At 43.3% G+C, this 22,453-nt stretch overlaps 1 protein-coding gene across 1 annotated transcript in view; it reads right to left on the bottom strand.

Annotated features, from left to right (window-relative positions):
- Positions 1-22,453, bottom strand: part of AFF2 (ALF transcription elongation factor 2) — a 775,685-nt gene that overhangs the window by 163,563 nt on the left and 589,669 nt on the right. Inside the window, exon 9 of the mRNA XM_082263635.1 lies at positions 13,017-13,057. Within this exon, the coding sequence (XP_082119761.1) occupies positions 13,017-13,057 (41 nt within the window). The remainder of the gene's footprint in view (positions 1-13,016; positions 13,058-22,453) is intronic.

The following is a 22,453-nucleotide window of genomic DNA, read 5'->3' as shown; positions in this document are numbered from 1 at the left end:
AGTATGTTCCTCATCCAGAGGTAATTTTGCAATAAAATCAACCACGATTATTGTGAGCGCCCAGAAAGATTCCTTCAGGAATACAACTAGTAATTTAATACTAGGAAACATCGTACTTGGCAAAATTAACCTTGTAAAAGTGCTATTTTCTTCAGCCAATTTTCTGTTCTCTCCTGCCTGTTGATCTTTAATGACTGAAGTTGAAAATATGTCTGGGTTACATCTTCATTTACTTTAAAGACGATAAGCAGGCATAAATTATACAGTTATATTTGATTTGTTAAGGAGGCACTTTAACACATTTAGCACTCCTTTACAAAAAGGCACTTAAGTGCAGGTCTCTGAGGAACTGGAAAACCAGGGGTATAAATTAGTTCTGAGTTCAGTTATAGACTAGAGCTCAATAACCTCTCCTTGTAACAGTGGAGGAACTAAAGACATAAGACAATTTTGCAGCCTTAAGGCTTTGGTGCCATCTTAAATTTAACATGAAAGGGAGGCACAACATATTTGTGCGCTCTTTAATGCAATTGCCTCTACCCTTCAACCCCTTTTGTGGGCCTTATTATATTATTTACAAGGTGCTGCAATTTCTGGTATGCTACCCCTTAAATATTTTTCTCACCTTTGGGCAGGTAAAAATTGTCCAATAGGAATTGTTGGAACCTTCTGGAAGCAGTGGGGTCCAGTATATAAAGAGCCCACTGCCATAGGAATTCTTGTGGGGCTCAGTATATAAAGAGCCCACTGCCATAGGAATTATTTCTGTTGGCCAGGTTTAGGCAAAGGAGCTAACCACCCCCCCCCCCATACTTCGCAAGCACTTTATGTGGTATATCACATTTGTATCAAAGGGGGATTTTTGGTATAAATCTATGTAATTAAATTTGCTTGAGTCCTTAGGACAAAGAATCCAAAAAGTGATAATTTGATGTATTTGTAATATAGTTGTTGAAAGTCTTAATTTATGTTAAATCAAAAAAGTTCAGCAGCCAATTTATGCCATGTTTATTGTGTAGTATCCTATTATTTATTAATTGTTGTGAATAATGCAGAGTGCAATCCCATATGTGACTACTATATGAGGGTGGGTTCTACATGATCCATTTAGTTCCCAACTGACATCTTGCTACTGGGGTCTAACACTAATACTGGAAGCACCAGCTAGGTACGATTCCTCAATTCTGTTTTCCGTCTTGTCACACAGGATAACTTGTAGTCTTTCTGGATAGCTGGTATCAGGGCTTTTTTCCCCACAGAATAGGTACAGGAACTCCTCCCTTCTGAGTCACCCTTAATCTCTGCCCCCTATCCACCTCTGAGCACTGTCCTTTGGTTCCACCCCCTACCAACCTTCCTGTACTGCGACTTTTAGAGAATACTCAACCAAGTACCATTTTGTGCTACTAAGTAATTTGTGTGAAATGTTTTTGACCACCATCCAGCAACAATAGACCCCCAACACAACAACCCCCACACCACACTAGCAACAGTAGGCCTTAAGCAGCAACAACAGATCTCCTGACAGCAGGCATCTATAGACCGTCCAGCAGAGAGCAGCAATACACCTCTCCCTCAACAGTAGATTCCTCCAATCAACGATAAGACACCCCCGCTAGCAACAATAAACCCCCACACAAAAATAGATCCCCACCAGCGACAAAAGATTTCCCATCAGGCAGCATCAATAGACCTTCCACACCTGAGCACTCCTTGCCAAAAAATACATTCAGTGCTGGAGGTGCCGAAATTATGTTCCCTTGCGTTTCCACTGAAAAAAGCCCTGGCTGGTATTAATCAAATATTAAACCTTCTTGATGGACCCTTGTCTTTTCTTAGACCTCACAATATAATGAAATTCTGAATGAGAAAGACTTTTTTTTAGCTAACGCACACATCAAGGCCCCGGGTAATAGTGATTGCTACCTCTGTTACTCTGTTGAGGGGACATTTCCAAATTAATAACCTCTAACAGATATTTGCCTCACACAAAATCAAAGTATGTTCCTAAAGCAAAAACTCAGCACCCTGAAATGGCATGGCTCAAATGTTAGGGAGATTTGGCGCTGGGATTTTGGAAGGCATGGTTATAAGAATTTCAAGATATGTAATTTTAATAGTTTTTTCAGAGTCTTTATTTAAGACTTGATTTTCTCTCAAAGCACTACTAAACACAAAAGCAAACATTTATTATATTGCAGCTTACCAATTCGTAGATGTGATGGCTGGATTTGTTTTCCTTTTAAGGCATTCTATTTACTATTTGCTGATGATCCAGCCAGTAAGTCTGTTTTTCAAAAGAAGCTCTCTTGTGGATGTATCAATTACAGGGATGAGACAAATAATTTTACACTGGTGGGAATGTTTAACCACTTAAGCCCCGGAGGATTTTCCTGCTAAACGACCAGGGGGTATTTTGCGATTCGGCACTGCGTGACTTTAACGGACAATTGTGCGGTCATGCGACACTGTACCTAAACGAATTTGACGTCCTTTTTTTCCCACAAACAGAGCTTTCTTTTGGTGGTATTTGATCACCCGTGCGATTTTTACTTTTTGCGCTATAAACAAAAAAAGAGCATACATTTTGCAAAAATAACAATATTTTTCACATTTTTTTATATGAAATTCCCCAAAAAAAATGTAAAAATCAAAATTTTTTAACATTTTCGGCCAATTTGTTTTATGCTACCTATGTTTGGTAAAAAAAAATCGCAAAAAGCGTATTTTGATTGGTTTGCGCAAAAGTTATCGCGTTTACTAACAAAGGGAAGATTTTTGTCATTTTTGTTGTTTTTTTTTTTAACGTGTAATGGCGGCGATCTGCGATTTTTTTTTTGCAGTACTGCGACATTGCGGCGGACAGATCGGACCCTTGACTGACATTTTTGACACTTTTGGGGTTACCAATGACATTTCTACAGTAATTAGTGCTATACATATGCACTGTTACTGTAAAAATACACTGGTAGTGAAGGGGTTAACTTTATTTGGGAGGGAGGGGCTGTGTGTATCCCTAGGGGCGTGCTTTCTACTGTGATTGGCTGTGGCTTGAGCTGTAAGGACACTGATCAACGGATCTACATACTAGATCCGTGTGATCAGTGTCTTTACAGCGAGGAGAATGACAGGTGGCTTGTTTACACAAGCTGCCTGACATTCTCCCTCTCCCCCGCCGATCGCCGAGTGACCGGCGGACATCGGGTCCGCTGGTCACACGCGCGGGGGGGGTCCGTGACCGCGCGGGAGCGCGCCTCTGCGGGCGCGCGCTCGCTCCCCAGAGCCTCACAGGCGAGCGACGTAGACCTACGTCACTCTGCCTGTGAGGGGCTGACTGCCGCAGTAAATATACTGTGAGCAGTCGGCAAGCGGTTAAAGTAATCAGCTTTTATTTTTATTTATTTATGTAAAACCTCTATCCCAAAATAAAAAAAAAATACTGTTTGGAGTTTGGCTTCAATTTCTTAGTGTATTTAAATCTGCTTATACAGCTCACACTACCCTCCTTATAGACTAATGATGATGTTGTCCAAATGTGCCACCTGTGCTCCCTTATCCAGCGTGGGACACTGTAATACAGGAGGTATGTTACTGTCCAGATCACCAGGTGAAAACAGAAGGAAAAAGCCTAAAAAAGAAATGAATGCAGCCACCATATCTAATGATTGGTAAGCTGCATTATATTATATGTTTTTTTTTTAATATCACTTTAATGTTTTTATGCTTGTAGAACAGAACCAGATGTTCTATTTTGCACATTTTGTACTAAACACCTATCATGGTTTAGAATGTAGAGGGATAACTCCTATACCCATACAAGACATTTTAGTAACATTTAGGGCGGCTGTGGAGTCACAAAGCAGCATATAGTCTTTGAAGTTTAACATCAAAATCAATTATATCTAATCTGATTTGTACTGCTTGTTTGAATGTACTGAGCCAGAGTAGTTCACACTGGTGTAGGGGAGAGAAGTATGAGATTTGATTACAGCGGTCACCTGATCTGGAAGCTTCTCTGCCTCCCGGATTAAAGCCCACTTGAAGGGCTGCTGACAGCCATCGGAAAGGTGTTCAAATATAACACATTTTCAACCAACTATACACATTTACATTTATGTTACCATTAACATTCTTTATGCCAATGTAACATATAACCTTTTTTCCCAATGGGCCTTTAGTCATCCAGATTAATGCCTCGTACACACGCAACGATTATCGGCCAACCGATCGTCCGACTTTTGTCCAGAGTGGTGTTTTGTTGGTTGGAATGTGCCTAGACTGCACACAAATTTTCTCGGCCAACAAAAATCTACTTCAGAAGTGATGTCATGTGCTGGTTTACTTTCCGTGTGTTTTTTTTTTCTCTGAGCATGCCCAGTCTTGCTCATCAGATTTTTGTCTGCCGAAATCTGTACTGACTGACGGAAAATCGTCCGTTGTGTTGACGGCCAACAAAAATTTTATAGCCTGCACACCTAATTGTTTCGGCCGAAAAGTCGGAGTCGGTTGTCGGAAGCATCATACTAAAAAGCCGAAAATCGGCCGATTGGACGTTGGCCGAAAATTCACGGCCAATTATCGACGCGCGTTTGTACGGGGCTTAAAGGTTGTGCCATATTCAAAAACAAACTTGGGAAACGTTCAAAGGATTCCTTTACCAGTTACCCACATGCTATTAAACTACAGTGTTTAATTAGACCCAAAGTTTGGATCAGTTTGAACCACCCACTACAACTCCAACAGAAAAAAAATTGGATTTTTTTTTTATCATTATTAATGACATAATACCACGAATTCTTATGTGCTTTTTTTCAATTAAAAAACAAATTGCTAGTCCACCCAGAACCAATATTTCTGGTATGGGTAGAACATACCATTTTGAATCCTATATTAGCTTCTTACGCCTGTTGAGGCAATCAATGTGGATATGTATAAGTGCATTATTAGAAATCTATAAATGATAAAATAAGCCGTGGGACATGCCCAGTATTATATACTTGCCTTTGAAGGTTACCCAACATCCAATTACTGTACATGATTACTCTCACAATGAAATTCCATGTAAAAAAAATAACATAGAGGCAGATGTTATGTATAGAAATGGTAATGACATCTTTGGACCTCTCCTCAACTGAAACAGCTGTCATCCACACTTAAAATCAACTCAACATATTAGCAGGTGGCCCTTTGCCAAAGATATTTCCATTTAAAGATTTACACCACACGTGTTAATATAGGTGCTTACTTGAAGAAGAGCATGTGACGATCTACATAACCCTTAGTTTATAAATTTTATTTCCATTAATATAAAATACAAAACTGCACTGAGAATTCAATTATTGTATGTATAAATATACCAGATGCTTTTTTGACCACTGGATGAATGCTCTAACAGCTGTGGCAATGTTAATATTGATTTAACATAGCTAACTATGTGTAAGCTGGTAATGATGTGTTGACTACACAGCTGCTTAAACATACTTGTTACATATGACACACAACTGTGCAGTTTGTGAGTGGTTACAGGGTTGTGATGCGTGTACTGTAATACCTAGGAATATCTGCCTCCTAACTGCACAACTTTGTACTAGAGATAAATAGATTTTTGGAGAAATATTAAATATTATTGTATATATCTAGAAAATATAAAAATATGGTACCTCCACAGTTGTGCAAGTAAATGTCTTGCCAAGCAGAGAGGTGGAGCCAATGGTTCCAGGGTTATAATTCTGAACCTAGTCTTAAAACAGTAATGTGATAACCACATGAGATGCCATGGTACAGTACAGGTAGCAAGACTGAATATATAAATCAGACAAATCTGACCAACAGCTATGTAGTAAAAGCAAATCCACAATGTCAGCTTCCTTCTAAATTGAAAATAAAAAAGTCAATACAAGATCAATAGGCTGCAGATTTAGACAACTAAATGCCAACTGTGAAGGAAATAAAAATATCTCAATCGCTCCACTGAAAAGAAAAAGAACTAAATAGTGAATAAGAAATGTTATACACAAAATGCTCTAATATTGACTTCAGTATTATTATTATTAAACTTTACTCTGGCATCACTCCCTCCCCTTGCCCCTCTCCTGCGCTTCCATCTTGAAAAATCCAGCATGTGCACAGATGTAGCACAGGTCCCTGCTGAGTATTTGGTACCTTGCAGAGAGTGGAGATTTCTACATATTTGCACAGATGGCACTAGTTTCTAGTAATGTACATGGGCATTGTGGAAGACTGCGGAAACTGCACGCATATGTGCAGAAATGCCCTAGATGTGTGCAGACATACAAATATAGTGACATGTCTGTGAGGCCCTGGATCATACAGTGTGCATACATTCTCTGTAACACAACACCTCCTGGGATAGGTGTAACATGTCAATCCAAGGAGGCTGCCTTTTAGCACAAAAAAGGTACTAAACTATCAAAATAATTGTCAAACTTTTCACAATTTTTGTAAAGAGGGAGTGAAAGTGAAAATATTGTCCTAATGGGTTCAGTTATGCTTTAAAAGCTTTTCTGGCCATACTTCTCTTCTGGGTTAACAGGAGTGCACTTACTTTAGCCCGCTGTCCGCTTACGCCACTGAACTGCTCCAATAATGTTGAGATACACTCCAATGCCTAACCGGCAGCTGGCTCTGCTTTTAAGAGCACTGCTAAGAGGCTGAGCCAGCCATTCCCTCCCCCCTCTCCAGCCCAGTGCTCCAGTGAGTGCTGGAAGGGCTAAGCACAGAGTGGCAACTGACAGTCATCGCTCTCTGCTCACAGCAGACTGAGAACTAAACCATCAGTGGTCTTTGATCTCTCAGTTCTCAGTGTTAGAGTCGGAAGGGGACAGCTGCAGAATCAAACTCATGATGCAGCCATATAGGTGAGTGTGTCTATTTGTTTTTTTTTTTTTTATGTAGCCCACACTGCTCCTTTAAAGGATAAGTTCACCTTTTGGAACATGTTACATGTTACATTCATTTTCAGGGTGCAACATGTAATATGCTCCATCTCCTTCAGCCAGTCCCCTGATCCTTGATCCCTGTGACAGTGTAGTCATGTGGGGCTTCTCTCACATGGCTGCATTATTCATTCACAGTTTGCTGTGAATAAGGGAACTACAACTACCGTCAGTCACCGCGGCTGACGGCTTGTAGTTCTGACTGAACTGCAAAGGTGCTGGTGGGCATTCTCATAGTTTATTCATAACCCCTGCAGCTTTCAAACAGACATCCCATATGAAGGTATGGGCAGAAAGCTGCAAGGCTTGCCTGCATGAGCTCACATTGCACCCCTTGATCTACTAATCATGGATGCAATGTTTTCTAGGCTCCTGCAGGAAAAAATAATAAATTAATTTTTTTTCCCTGCAAAAAATGCATTTTTTATATTTTCTCAAAAAGTGAATGCATCTACTTTATCCTACTATCCTATATCTACTGTATCCTGGTAGATTATATCTTGTTTTTTTTTTTCAGGACAGATTGGGCTTTAGTTTGAAGATAAATGTTTAAGGATATCTCCTTATTTGTTTCATTATGAAATGAAAACTGGCCCAAAAAAGTAAAAAAAAAAAAAAAGTAACTTCTAGATTTATATTTGTATGCCATTACCAGGATCCACCACCAAAAAAACCTAAAAAAAAATTCTCCTGCTCCTGCCGATCGCAGTGATATCTTATTAGTGTGCCTGATTTGTTCTTTGTTCCTGCAGTAGGACCAATAATAGTGCACATGTTGTTTTTTGTTGTTTTTTTTAGTTCTTCCTCAACGCACTGACACTAGCACTTACACTGACACTAAATATAAAACCTAAAACACACTGACCCTAACTCTGCCAATAACTACTACTTCATTGACAGTAACTGACGCTGCCACTAACTGACAGTCACACTTCCACTAGCTGACAATTACAATGACACTACACTTACACTGCCACTAGCCACCACTAACTGAAATTTACATTGTCTCTAACTGACACCAACACTGACACCCAACATTGACACACTGACACTTACACTGACACTAACTGACATTAACTTCCCCTAACTGACACTACATTTTACTAACTGACACTGACACTAAAGGGTTTATTTACTAAAGCTAGCTAGAGAAACCAATCAGCTTCCATATTTTATTTTTAAAGCTTATTCAAACAAGCTGAGGTTAGAAGCTGGTTGGTTTCTCTGCAGAATTGTGACTAATTTTGCCCTCTCTAGCTTTAGTAAATAAACCCCTAACTGACACTAACCAAATTTATATTTCCACTAACTGCCACTAACACTGACACTAACTGACACTTACACTGCCACTAACACTGACACCTACACTCACTACACTAGGTCAAGCACTGAAACAGATAATCTTTATTTATTTATGTTTTCTTCATAGATGCATTGAATAGATGCATTGTATTTTTTCCTCCTCTCTATCAGAGAAGTCTGTTGTTTCTCCTCGTCATATAGAAGAGACAACACAGGAAAGGGCTAGAGAATGAATGATCACTGCGATAGCCAATCAGAGGCTATCCCAGCAATCATGTGATTGGGATCCAGTTTCCCAGGTCTCCTGGTGCTGGGAGGTGTCTGTAAACTCCTGGTACATATTGCAACTCTTACAGTGGAGGAGGTCGATCAGGTGTCCTCTTAAAGCTTTAAAGGCTGAACGTCTACATTTAGTACAGTGCCAAAGCTCAGCAGTTTTAGCTTTCCCTTCAATGATCCCTTCCCATTCTCTAATCCCCTGTGCAGCTCCTACTGTCATAACCTGGGGACGGAACAGCAGCTGGAGTCTGCACAGAGAGAGACCCAACATTCCTGGAAGTGTTCAATCCCTAAGAAAGTTTTGAAGGCTTAAAAAAAAAAAGAAAAGAGAAACATTGTTTTGAAAGAACAGTGTGAAAACACTTGAGTATATAATTTTCACTACTGCTACAAGATTTTAAAATGAGATTTATGTTTGGTGACATGATCAATAGAGATGTATAGAACTGTTCGCCGGCGAACAGTTCCCGGCGAACTTAGCATGTTCGCGTTCGCCGCTGCCGGCGAACATATGCGATGTTCGGTCCGCCCCCCATAAGACATCATTGAGGCAAACTTTGACCCTGAACTTTACAGTCAGCAGGCACATTTCCAGCCAATCAGCATACCTCCCTCCCACACCCTCCCACCTCCTATAAATAAGCAAGGGCAGCATCCATTTTAGATCATTTCTGTGTTACTGAGAGCAGGAAAAGTGCTGCTGCTGTTATAGCTAGGGACAGTTCCCGGTCTTGTTAGCCAGTGTTCTTGGTACACTCCTGCTGTAAGGACAGCACCCCAAAAAGCCCTTCCTAGGGCTGGTATTTGAGGTTTTTTTTGGATATATATATATATATATCTATTGTCCCCAAAAGCCCTTTCGAGGGCTGGTATTTGTGTAATTTTTTTTGTTCTGTGATATATATCTATTGTCCCCAAAAGCCCTTTTGAGGGCTGGTATTTGAGTATTTTTATATATATATATATATATATATATATATATATATATATATATATATATATATATATATATATATATATATATATGTAGCATGTCCAGAACCAGAAAAAAAAAATTCATATAGGTGTAAAAGGGGTTCCCACCATCCCTGCTCTACTGAAAAATTATCTTTTTTTCTGGTTCTGGACATGCTACAGAGCTGAAACTTCACAGGTACTCTTTTTAGACCCCCTATACACTAAATCACACAAAAAAAAGTTCTTAAAAATTGTCATTTATGATAGAGAGCCAATTATTGGAAAAAAAAAAAAAAAACTTAACAAAAAAAACATTTCTTTGGATTTCTTGTTTGGGGGGGGGGGGTCTAAAAAGTGTACCTGTGAAGTTTCAGCTCTGCAGCATGTCCAGAACCAGGAAAAAAAGATCATATAGGTGTAAAAGGGGTTCCCACCATACCTGCTCTACTGAAAAATTATCTTTTTTTCTGGTTGTGGACATGCTACAGAGCTGAAACTTCACAGGTACACTTTTTAAACCCCCTAGACACCAAATCACACAAAAAAAGTTCTTAAAAATTGTCATTTATGATAGAGAGCCAATTATTGGAAAAAAAAAAAAAAACTTAACAAAAAAAACATTTCTTTGGATTTCTTGTTTGGGGGGTCTAAAAAGTGTACCTGTGAAGTTTCAGCTCTGCAGCATGTCCAGAACCAGGAAAAAAAGATCATATAGGTGTAAAAGGGGTTCCCACCATCCCTGCTCTACTGAAAAATTATCTTTTTTTCTGGTTCTGGACATGCTACAGAGCTGAAACTTCACAGGTACACTTTTTAGACCCCCTGGACACCAAATCACACAAAACAAGTTCTTAAAAATTGTCATTTTTGACAGAGAGACAATTATTGGAAAACTTAAAAAAAAAAAAAAAAACTTAAAAAAAAAAAAAAATTCTTTGGATTTATTGTCTGGGGGGTCTAAAAAGTGTACCTGTGAAGTTTCAGCTCTGTAGCATGTCCAGAACCAGAAAAAAAAAGAATTAGGGTTAGGGCTAGGGTTAGGGTTAGGGTTACGGCTAGGGTTAGGGTCAGGGCTAAGGTTAGGGTTATTTTTAGTGCTTAGGGTTAGAGTTAGAGGGGTAGGGGTAGGGCTACTAACTCTAACCCTAAGTATCTCACCGTAACCCTAACCCTAGCCCCTAACACTAAACCTAACCCTAACCCTCTAACCATAACCCTAACCCTCTAACCTTAACCCTAACCCTCTAAGCCTAGCCATAAAAATAACCCTAACCCTAAACCTAAACCTAACCCTAGCCCTAACCCTAACCCTAACCCTAGCCCTAACCCTAACCCTAATTCGTAATTTTTTCTGGTTCTGGACATGCTACAGAGCTGAAACTTCACAGGTACACCTTTTAGACCCCCCAGATGCTAAATCCAAAGAATTTTTTTATTTTTATTTTTTTTTAATTTTTCCAATAATTGGCTCTCTATCAAAAAATTATAATTTTTAAGAACTTTTTTTTGCGTGATCTCTCTCCGGCATGCCACAGTCCAGGTGTTTGTCCCCTTGAAACAACTTTTCCATTACTATTGTGGCCAGAAAGAGTCCCTGTGGGTTTTAAAATTCGCCTGCCTATTGAAGTCTATGGCGGTTCGCAATGTTCGCCGGTTCGCGAACATTTGCCGATGTTCGCGTTCGCCGTTCGCGAACGGCGAATTTTAGGTTCGCGACATCACTAATGATCAATTTAACCAGTCAGCAATTACAAAATACACATGTCCTTGAGTTTGTGAGATTCAACTGAATAGCCATGTTCAACAAGATATTCTAACAGCATGCACTACAAAATATCCTTCAATATACCGTACATTTCTTCAAGGTGGCTTCTGAAGAACAATAGCTTTCATCAAGATTAAAAAAGGAGGTTACACCTTATAAAATATCCTAAGGATGACCCATTTGATCTGTATTCAACATTTACAAACTGGAGCTGAATGGTACTTTAAAAGCTTCAAAAAAAGCTTGCTGAAAGCTCTGCAAATTCTTTGTTGTTGCTTGCTGTTTACAATGCTCTTAAATATGTGGAGGCATGTGTGAAATAAACTGAAAGGTATGAGATACTGGAGAGGGGAGATTGCTTAGGCAATCCACAGGTTTACCTTAAAAAAGGTATACAGACATATTACATCAAAATGGTATCAAAATTAATATTCATTATATAATCTACACCATATAAACGTTATATAGTTATAGCAATAGTTATATAGTTATAGTAATGTTTATATAGTTATAGTAATTCTAATGATTGACCAATTCAGTTGTCGTTTTATCTTCCTCCAGTCAAATTATCTATTAAAACTAGTAAAAGTCACACATTTTAAATCCCTACATATGCACCTAGGCACCTAGTCAACGCTGCCCAAATGTGCATTCCTGTTTCCTGGTGATCCACTAAGCTCCCCAAAATAACAGAGTGGATTTGCTGAGTCAGTAAATTGGCAGAAATGTATTTATTATCAGTATAGCTCACAAGACAAACTCTAAATATACAAATACTTGGGCCTACTGGCATCATTTTGTGGAGTCTACGCAATCTGCTCAATTAATGGCACCTCCGCCTTGACAGCTGGTCTCTGTGCCCTGCTTTGGCCTAGTGGCTTTTGTGGTCTGGGGGAGAGGTATTGGGAGGGGGGCCTGGTTATCCTGCCCCCTCCTACCTCCCCTCCCTCTTTACTTCACCCCCTGTCCCCCCCCTTTTTTTTATATCTCTTCCCCCCCCTCACCATCCATTTCACTTATCCTCTCCTGTTCCATACCTCCTCTACTAATGCTCAGTGCCACTGACCCTCCTAAGAGACCAGAAAGAATGGTCCTGTTACTACTATCTTTTTGAGTCATAAGCTCTAGGTATGCTTTAGGATTGCTTGATTTGGACAGCCCTTGTATCTACCATTTAAAACAGATTGCCTATGTCTATAGGATAAGTTACCGTATTTCTCCTTTTATTCCTTATGCTATTCAAAGATCTATTGGCCTTGGTTTATTATTATTCTAGTTAATAGACCCCAGGTTCGACTATTATCCCATAGGGCATTATGCAACGCTGTTTCCATTGGCACTCTCCAATTTCCTTTTGCTTGTATTGGTCTCTTTTGTGTTATAGGATAAGAAATAGTTCATATTATTTGTATTGTTCTGTTTCAAAACATTTTTTCATTAAAGTTTTAGTTAAAAAAAAAAAAAAAAGCTAGTAAAAGTCAAAATATATTATCTCGTTAAAGTACAAGTAATGGAACTGCAATACAGATTAGTATCTAGCTATTTTAGCAGCTGTAGAATCTCCAATAAAGGCGTCAGCTGAGATGTCCAATCAAACAGAAAACAGAGAGGAACTGCGGCTCTTCTAGCTGTGCAATGAGGATAGGTGTCAAGGTTTTACTTACGCCTGTTCAAAGAGGCAACATAGCTAAAAGCAGAAATATCCTCAATATACACATAAACTAATGCAACAACGCAGATACAAAATAACTACTTACTTGACTGGAACGCTTCTCTGCTGTTTTGTCTTTTCACTGGCCTATAAACAAACAAAAATATTGGGTTAATTTATACTCCTACAAAATATTTGCACTAGGATAAACACAAGTAGAAAGAGACTTTATTTATGTTAAAAACTGTGTTTTAACTATGTGGTTTACGACACGCACAAACTCATGACAAAGAAGATAGCACTCAAGTTTCTTATTGTAAATTCCAAATTTGATGGTTGTCCCTTGCTGGGGGAGCACAGTGCTGGAACAGAAGATAGGAAATCTCAGTATTGTAACCTCTAAAGCAGGCATGTCCAACCTGCGGCCCGAGGGCCGCATGTGGCCCAGAACTGCAGCAATGCGGCCCACTGCCCCCTGACAATTTTTTTTTTTTTTTGCTGGGGAGGAAGGAAGTTGGGTCGGGGCAAGGCCACAGCAGCTTCCAACTGTTGGCAGAGGCTGCCTCGGAGGGGAGGGGAGGTGGGGGGGGGTGAGCATGTGCAGTGTTTCTGACTCCTACCACCATGACCACTTCAAATCGCTGAATTGGTCATGGTGGTTAGAGTGTTCCTTTATTATCTCTCAGAAGAAGTACTGTATACTGATTCCTTTTCATTTGATCATCCTCTAGTTGTGTTAAATTAGTGCGGGGGGGGGGGGCACGGCGACGCAGGAAGGGCGCGGCAACATTTTATTACTTGTATACCTTAACTATAGTATATATTTTATATGCGGCCCGAGAAAATTTCTCTACACTCATTGTGGCCCAGAGAAGCCAAAAGGTTGGACACCCATGCTCTAAAGCATTTTTTTTTTTATTTGGGTCGATTTTGATAAGTAAATATGTTTTCTCACTTGTTATGACCTCCTTGCTCTAGGTTTAATATATTTACCTCTTGAAATAAATATTTTAAGATTAAATGGCTTGTTTTATTATAACTTAAAGTGAACAAATTTAGTACAGTTGCATATTTGATATTTTATAGCAAGTGCTAAAGGGGCACCAAATCCAGGGTGTTATTTTATGCAAATTCTAAATGGATCTTCTATAGTCATGATCTGGCCTGCCACTCTCCACCTGTACCACTCTACTGACCTCCAAATGTAAAGTGGAACCTCACTAGTTAATAGGAAGACATAAGGCTTTGGATTTTCTTAAAGTGCAGTGAACATGGTAAACCAATCAGTGGACTGCTGTTATCCAACACGAACTATATACATAAAAGTGCACCGCTGAGGGGAGGCGTGGCCGGATGAGGAACATGGCGAACGTCTAGGAGAAGAGCTCCGCCGGCTCCTTGCAATAATCCACTGCAATCCTCTCTCTATCCCCTCTCTAGAGGAGAATCCGCCACTCACATCAACTACCCTAACCCCTGGGGACCAGATAAACCTAAAATTTACAGCGAAAAAGCCGCCGAACACAGCCATCCAGCCGCGGCCTACTCGCAGGAAAAGCCTCGGCCTTTCCTAAAGCAGTATCCGGCCGCATCCGCTCTCCATCCCCTCTCCAGAGGACAATCTACCCTCAATACCGCCCACCCTATCACCCAGGGGACCTGATCAGTAAAAATTTGCAGAGTAGGCTGGAAGCGGACTGGAGAGGAGCGCCGCCGATCGCATAGCTAATCCGCGGCAATCCTCTCTAAATACGGACCTGAGCAGTGCATCTTTGCCCCATCCAGCCTCTCAGGACCCTGGGGGACACGATCATCCAATTATTTTCAAAATCGAGCCACCGGGAGCAGATTTACAATCGCGGCCTAGTTAGGCCTAAGAGGCAATCCACCATAATCTTGCTGCCGGACATCATCCTGAGCCCCATCACTCACCCCAGCTGCCCTATGGGAGCATAGGTATCGGCCGATGCCTATATTTTGCGGGGTTGATTACAAAAAAGGGGTTTGAGCAGGATCGGCAAGAGAGGAGCATCGCCTACCTTACTCCCCAATCTGCAGCCATCCGGCTCCCAGGATCACCTGGGTGGAGAGTCGGTGTACCCACAGCTAATCTGATCCTCCCTGGAACCTTCATCCTGCTTTTTGGTCCGAAATACACGCTGCAGGGAGGCAGACAGGTTTGAGGCCTAGCAGACACTGCATCCAGGACTTTTCCTAAAGGGACGATCCATATATCACGGTGGACTGGGTAGGCACTGAATTCTTCACTTTTTGCCATCCTTCACTTGCTCAAGCCCAGCCTATCCTGCTTTCTGCCTCAGCTACAATCTATCCTAAACAGTAGATCCCTCTCTCCTCAATCCACCTTTACAATTTGCCTTCCTGATCTCATTCAATATCATTTCTGAGCAAGCAGAAATTCTTACAAGCTTCACCCTGAGAGATCATAACGTCCTCACAGACTTACCTATGCCTCTAAATTGCATTCCAAATTAATGAATTACAGTCGATGAAACATATAAGTGATATCTTCTCAGTGCGCATGCGCGGAGCAGCGGAGATGGCCGCTTAGCTCCGAGGCTCCGTCTCGCCCCAGACCATCCGGCCCCATACAGCCACATTGAGCAGCGCAGCCGACACAGGACCCCACCATCCAACTCGGGCACACCAAGGATCAGTTCTATGGCCTCGGGGACGGTCCGCAGGGATCTCTTCCGCAACCCGGGCTTCGGAGCGGAGGCTCCAGGCCTACACAAGATGGCGCCGCCCGCGCCGGAGGATCAAGATCCCGGGACGGAGGGGATGGAGGACAGCGACGGAGGGGGTCTCCCAACCCCCCATGCACTCCCGGAAGGCGCAGTGAGTACCAGCATCATCGCGGTCCCATCCCCTACCTCCACAGAGTCGCTCATCAGGCACACCCTAGGGGATTTACTCCACACCCCAGTCCGAGGCCTACAGTGCAGCCCCTCAGTATCCAACCTCTCTGAGCTTACTCCCCCTGCTCACTCTTTGGACTTTCATGCTATGATGTCGGCCTTCTCTAAGATGCTGTCTGATGGCTTAGCGCAGACAGCAAGCCAAATCACACACACCATTCAAGCAGACCTACAAAACCTGGGTTCCAGAATTGAAATCATGGAGTCCAAGATGGACCAAACAGTCTCCAGGACGAACCAAAACACTGACCGCATTCAGGATCTAACAGATCGCCTGGAAACCGCCATTTCCAAAATTGATGACCTTGAAAATCGCTCACGGCGTTACAACTTTCGCATTAGAGGATTGCCTGAAGCAGTTCAGGATGTCCATGACGCTGTTCAAGGATTTATTGCCTCCCTGATTCCCAACATCCCAGCACATAGGCTGGAGTTAGACAGGGCACACAGGGCCCTTCAAGCACCCCGGAAGGATAATCTCCCCAGGGACATTGTGGTAAAGCCACACTTTTATAAAGTGAAGGAAGAAGTCATGCGACTGGCCAGGTCCTCTGATCGTCTGGAAATTCAAGGACACCCGGTCCAAATATTCGCGGACTTATCGCCCCTGACGATCCAGAAAAGGCGTTCTCTTAAACCGCTTCTACATGCTTTAACCCAAAAGGCAATCAAGTACTGGTGGTCGTTCCCATTTCGTCTTTCTTTCGCCTACAAGAGTAAGACACTTGGTTTCTCTAGCTTTCAGGAAGGCGAAAAACTCCTTCTACAATTGGGCATCATCTCCCTGGAACTTTCACGTTCTACATCCCCGGCTCCAGCTGGCCCATCCAAAAGGCCTTCTCCAGCCAGCCCCATTGCCCAGGCGTGGGTGAAGAAGCAATCTAAGCGATCCAAGGACTCGCATGTCACCTGAACTGCTTTCCAGCCCCCTTTTTTTTGTGTTCCAAATTTTTCTTCCACCTCCTCTCTCTGAGAAATGTTTTCATTTTTTTTTTCTCAGATAGGGGACTCCTTGGACTCTTTTTTGAACTCTGTTCCCAGTTAATTTCAGGCCTGGGATCAGGCCGGGTGTGTTAAGTTGGTTAAATTCTTGCTATCTGTTGCTATTTTTTTTTTTTTTTTTACAGGTTGGCCGTACATTGAAATCTTGCTGTACGGCTCTTTTCTTGCTCGATATCCCCCATACCTCATCCTTGCGGTGGGAGTCACATTTTTGCTTTGGGGGGTTGGTGGACGACCTAGGGGTCGCATGGTTTCGTTGGCTGACGCCCGTTGGGTTGGTATAGCCTCTGCCCGGGTCCTTCCACCACCTCCCAGAGGAAGTAGAGGGATTCATCACTCCTTGATTCATCATCCGGAATGACATACATGTTTGGAGGGTGGGGGATTTGGGTCAGATGGTTGGCCCTGGTTCTCACCACAATGTTGTATTTAAGTTTATGTTCGTTATCATAGCATTTGGGTTGGGGCCGGGTAGGTCTGGGGCGCGAGCTTTGCGCCTCCCTCTGACCCCGTCCAGTGTAATATGCCCTGGGCGGCGTCAGACGTCTGTCTGCAACTTTTGCGGACAGGTAACTTTTGCTTGTCTCATGGTCTGGGCCTAGGCGGGCCTGGCCCGGACCTGGGGGGGGAGGGGGCTCCCCTGGCTTACGTGCCTCAGGGGCCTCTGGGTTGGTCTTCCTCTTCCCCGTCTCTTTTTCTTCTTCTTTGCCTTTCTCTCTCTTATCTGTCTGCTTTCTCTTCAGATGCTGGAGTGGACTCTGTCTCCTCTTCAGACGGTGGGTGGACTGCTGTGATGGTGCTCCGATTCCTCCGACTTCCCGAACTCCTCGGAACTTCAGGTGGGTCCTTCATTGGCGTTATAGCTCCTCTCTGGATTTATGGCGGTTAGTAAACCATCTCTGGCTCCTCTAAAAATTGCATCGCACAATGTTCAGGGGATGAATTCCCCAGTTAAGAGACGGAAATATTTTCAACATGCACACTCCCAAAAATTTGAAGTGCTCCTGCTCCAGGAAACCCACTTCCCTGATACTTATTTGCCTAAATTCATACACTCCAAATTTCCACAGTTCTTCCTGGCTAACGCAGCTAATAAGACAAAAGGGGTTGGCATTTTCTTTTCTAAACACTTGGGCTTCTCCCCCACATCAGAAGTTAGAGACCCGGAAGGGAGATACATTCTGGTGTCAGGGACAATGGAGGGGATTTCCTACACGTTTGTGTCCTACTATGCCCCCAATCAGGGACAGGCTAGGTTTTTCACCAGAATGTGGGCGAAGCTTGAACCGTATTTAACGGGTACCTTGATAGTTGGGGGTGACTCCAACACGTCTTTTGATAAGATGTTGGACAAGTCCAGCCCTAGGCGCCCTAGGGTCTTGGGGCCACCCAAACGTGGTCTCACCATCGCTAAGCAACTTAACTCACTGGGTCTGATAGACATATGGCGGGAACTCAACCCTTCCTCCAGGGAATACACACATTTCTCTGCCCCTCATGGCACATTTGCCAGGATTGACCACATTTTCTTGTCATCGGCTGAGGTCCCTCTGGCCGTTAAAGCGAATATTAGGGAATCACCTCTTTCGGATCACTCCGTGGTCATCTTGGACCTCCTGTCCCCTAGATCACGGGATGGGGTGCGCAGGTGGCGTCTGAACGAATCTTTGCTCAGTAATCCCTCTCTCTGCAATATGCTGGAAAAAGACATTACTGAATACTTTCATTTGAACGCTCAAAGCGGGGTCTCACCAGAAACCGTGTGGGCTGCTCATAAGGCTGTCATGCGGGGTAAGCTTATCCAGCTGGCGGCGAAACTTAAGCGGGAAAATCAAATTGATATAGCTAAACTTGAGAAGGAATTCCGGGAAGTGTCTAGGGCACATAAGAAAAAACCAACTCTAGCGTCGCGACAGTGTTTGGAAGCGGGTCGTCTGGCCCTGAACATGGCTCTTACCACCCGGGCAGAGAAAAGTTTACATTGGTCCTCTGCACAGTTCTATTACCAAACCGACAAAATAGGACCCCGGCTAGCTGCTAAACTTTCCCCCAGGCCCAGATCCTATGCTTTTCCCAAAATTAAGACTTCGGATGGATCCATGACTCAGAACCCACAAAAAATTATGACCGCTTTTTACAAATTCTACTCTCAGTTGTACACTCCTAGTGAGGGAGCGACCATCCAGGGCAGGACGGCCTTCCTGGATGACCTGGCATTACCTAGTATTTCCGAGGCTCATATGAAATCCATGGAATCCCCCATCTCGGAGCTAGAAATCTTAGAGGTAATTAAGCATTTGAAAAAAGGTTCGGCCCCCGGGCCTGATGGGTTTTCCTCGGGTTATTATAAAGCGTTTGGTCCAGTGCTTGCCCCGCATTTGGCGCGTTTTTTTAATTCCCTTAGGCAGGGACAGCAATTAGAGGCTTCGGCCAATACCGCATACATTTCGGTTATCCCGAAGCCGGGCAAGGATACTTCTGACGTTAAAAATTATAGACCAATCTCACTGATTAATAACGATTTAAAAATTATGACGAAAATATTGGCCAATAGGTTGGCGGATTTTATAGGCCGCTATATTCACAAAGATCAGGTGGGGTTCATGCCGGGGAGGCAGGGACCTGACCAGATCCGAAGGGCTGTGGACATCATTTCTCTTCTGGGGGCCCCCTGGGATGGAGGGAGACCCCAACAGGGTTTCCTCCTTTCCTTGGACCTCCAGAAGGCCTTTGACACGGTTGAATGGCCGTATGTGTTTGATGTCTTGAGCAGGTGGGGTTTTGGCCCCTCTTTCCTAAACGCCTTAAGAGCCCTCTACTCTTCTCCTATTGCGCACGTGAAACTGCAGGGCCACTATTCGGATACGTTTCCGATACACAGGGGGACCAGACAGGGCTGTCCACTGTCCCCCCTCATTTTTGCGGTGGCCATCGAAACACTGGCTATAGCAATCAGAAGCCATCCTGATATTAAAGGGATTTCGTGCGGGGGTAGAGAACACAAGTGCGCATTGTTCGCTGATGACCTTCTTCTTTTCCTCTCGAGACCGCTCATTACTAGTCCCAATCTTCTCCGACTGTTGGATGAGTTTGGGAAAATCTCAGGCCTCCAGGTAAATCTCTCTAAGTCAATAGCCTTGAACGTCAGTCTCCCGCAATCAATGTTGCAGACCCTCCGGGAAAATTTTCCGTTCTCCTGGGCCACCACCTCTATCCCGTACCTGGGGGTCAATTTGACCGCCTCCATCTCCTCTTTGTACCAAGCCAACTACCCGCCTCTGTTCGCTAAATTGTCTACCGATATGGAACTTTGGGCCAGAGGGAACATTTCCTGGTTGGGAAGAGTTCATTCTGTTAAAATGAACCTTCTCCCCAGGATATTGTACCTTTTTAGATCACTCCCGATACAGGTAACTAAAGGGAAATTGCAGAGTCTTCAATCCAAGATGGTTCAGTTTATTTGGGGCACCAGAGGTCCCCGACTCCCGCGGAGGGTCCTCTTCAGAAGCCGCTTACAGGGGGGCCTAGGGGTCCCCCTGCTTTGGAGATACTACCAGGCAGCCCAACTGGCACAATTCTCGGTGGTATATGCTATGGGGGGCAGACCGGATTGGGTTGATATGGAACGACAATCGGTCCCTAATCACACCATAGATTACTTGGTTTGGGCTCCTCCAAGTAGGAGACCTCCTGTATTGGCACCTTCCCTCTCTCACTCATTAGCGCTGTGCGATAGACTATATACACATCCTACACTTATCTCGGCTCACAAACCCCTGACACATATTTTTAACAATCCGGACTTTGTTCCGGGACTAAACATAAGGGCTTTTCGATGGTGGACCAACAAGGGACTATTCAGGATAGGACACTTCCTCTCACCTCAGGGCCCCTTGTCAGTCGCACACTGTACGAGTAAGCTTGATATGCCTTCCTCAGAAAAATTTAGGTTGCACCAGATTAGACATTTCCTATCATCTATGGTCGCAGGTTCAGATGTTGAACCCCGGGCCACTTCATATGAATGCTGGTGTGCACAAGCTCAAGTCCAGAGGGGAGGTATTTCGTTGATTTACAGGGCTTTGATCGACTCACCTGACAAGCCCGGTTACGCCCTTTCCTGGGAAAGGGATCTGGAGCTATCGTGGGAACCGGACACCTGGAACTCCATTTTCCGGAGGGCTTTTAAAGGTATCTTGAATATGTCTCTAGTTGAAGCTAATGTTAAGATTATTACGCGTTGGTACCTTGTTCCCACCCGTCTAGCCAGAATGTACCCGGGGACTGATCCTCTTTGCTTTCGCGAGTGCGGACATCAGGGTTCCTTGCTCCATATTTGGTGGGAATGTCCGCGTATCCGTAGTTTTTGGAATAAATTGTTTAGTCTGATCCGCAAAGTTACTGGGCTTCCGGCTCCCAGGACCCCGGAAGTAGCACTGCTTCTTGGCTCTGGTGTAAAAGGGCCCAGAACCAGTTTGAAGCTCATGCATTTCATGTTGTTGGGGGGGAAGCTTACCTTGGCTCGGGCTTGGAAGTCCCCCTCGGTCTCAATGGGGGCGACCAAACGCAAAATCTCTTGGATCATGACCCAGGAGAAGATGGTCAGCATCTTCCGTGACAAGCAAGCGGAATTTGAAGCAGTATGGGAACCCTGGCGTCTGTACATCTCACCTCCCTCATCCTAATTGTCTGTGTTTTGTATTTTCTCCACCCGATCCCTTCTTGCATCCACTCCAGCATCTCCATCCTTTCTCCTATCCCCTTTCTCTTCTTGTGTTCTTTCCTTCTTTTCCTTTCCTTTTCTTCCTTTCGGATATTCCATACTTCCTCCTTTCTTGTGGCTTATAGGGTATCTACCTCTCTCAGGACCTATATCTTCAGAGGGTGATTATATGCAACCCCAGTTCATAAGATTCAGGAGGGGGGGTTCCCCTTCCTGGTTTACAGAGGGCGTTTGTAACTTACATGGAGGTCCACGGTTATATTTTTCTGTGCTTTGCTTGCGGGCTGGGATTCTGGTCTGATCCTCAGACGTTTTAGTAATACTGTTTTAGTAACCATGCCTATCTCGTATTGCATTGTTGCCATTGTTATCATTACAAAGTCCCTTCCCGAGTGGGCTCTGTATATGACACATTGTATACCTTTCTTATGCAATATTTCCTGAGATTGTATGTTATTATTCTACATATGTCTTACAAAATAAAAAACTTTTGCAAGTAAAAGTGCACCGCTGAAAGCACAGTGAATAACTAAGAAGTGTAAACTTATAGAACTAAAAAACATTAGTGAAAACAGGTGATAGGCAGCCTCCCAGCAAGCTTGGTGGGTGGGATAGGAGTGTTTGCAGACAGTGAATGACTGGTAGTGTCAGATCAGGTGCCGCCCTGGACACACATGCTAGATCTGGTGGTGTGCAGAGGAGACAGTGTGCTGCTGAATGGGGGAGCACAGCCCAAGCTGCTGCCCCGATCATGTGACTGTGTGTGGCCCCCGGGGATGGAGTGCACTGACTGATAATATCAATCAGTACTACAAGAATATTTGCATTTTTGAAGACACTTGTGATCGGCACAGACTGTAGAATGGTCAGAGGGAGACC

Source organism: Pelophylax lessonae (genome assembly GCF_965119305.1).
Source record: "Pelophylax lessonae genome assembly, chromosome: 7".
NCBI classification, from domain to species: Eukaryota; Metazoa; Chordata; class Amphibia; order Anura; family Ranidae; genus Pelophylax; species Pelophylax lessonae.
This window is presented reverse-complemented; position numbering and strand designations above follow the sequence as displayed.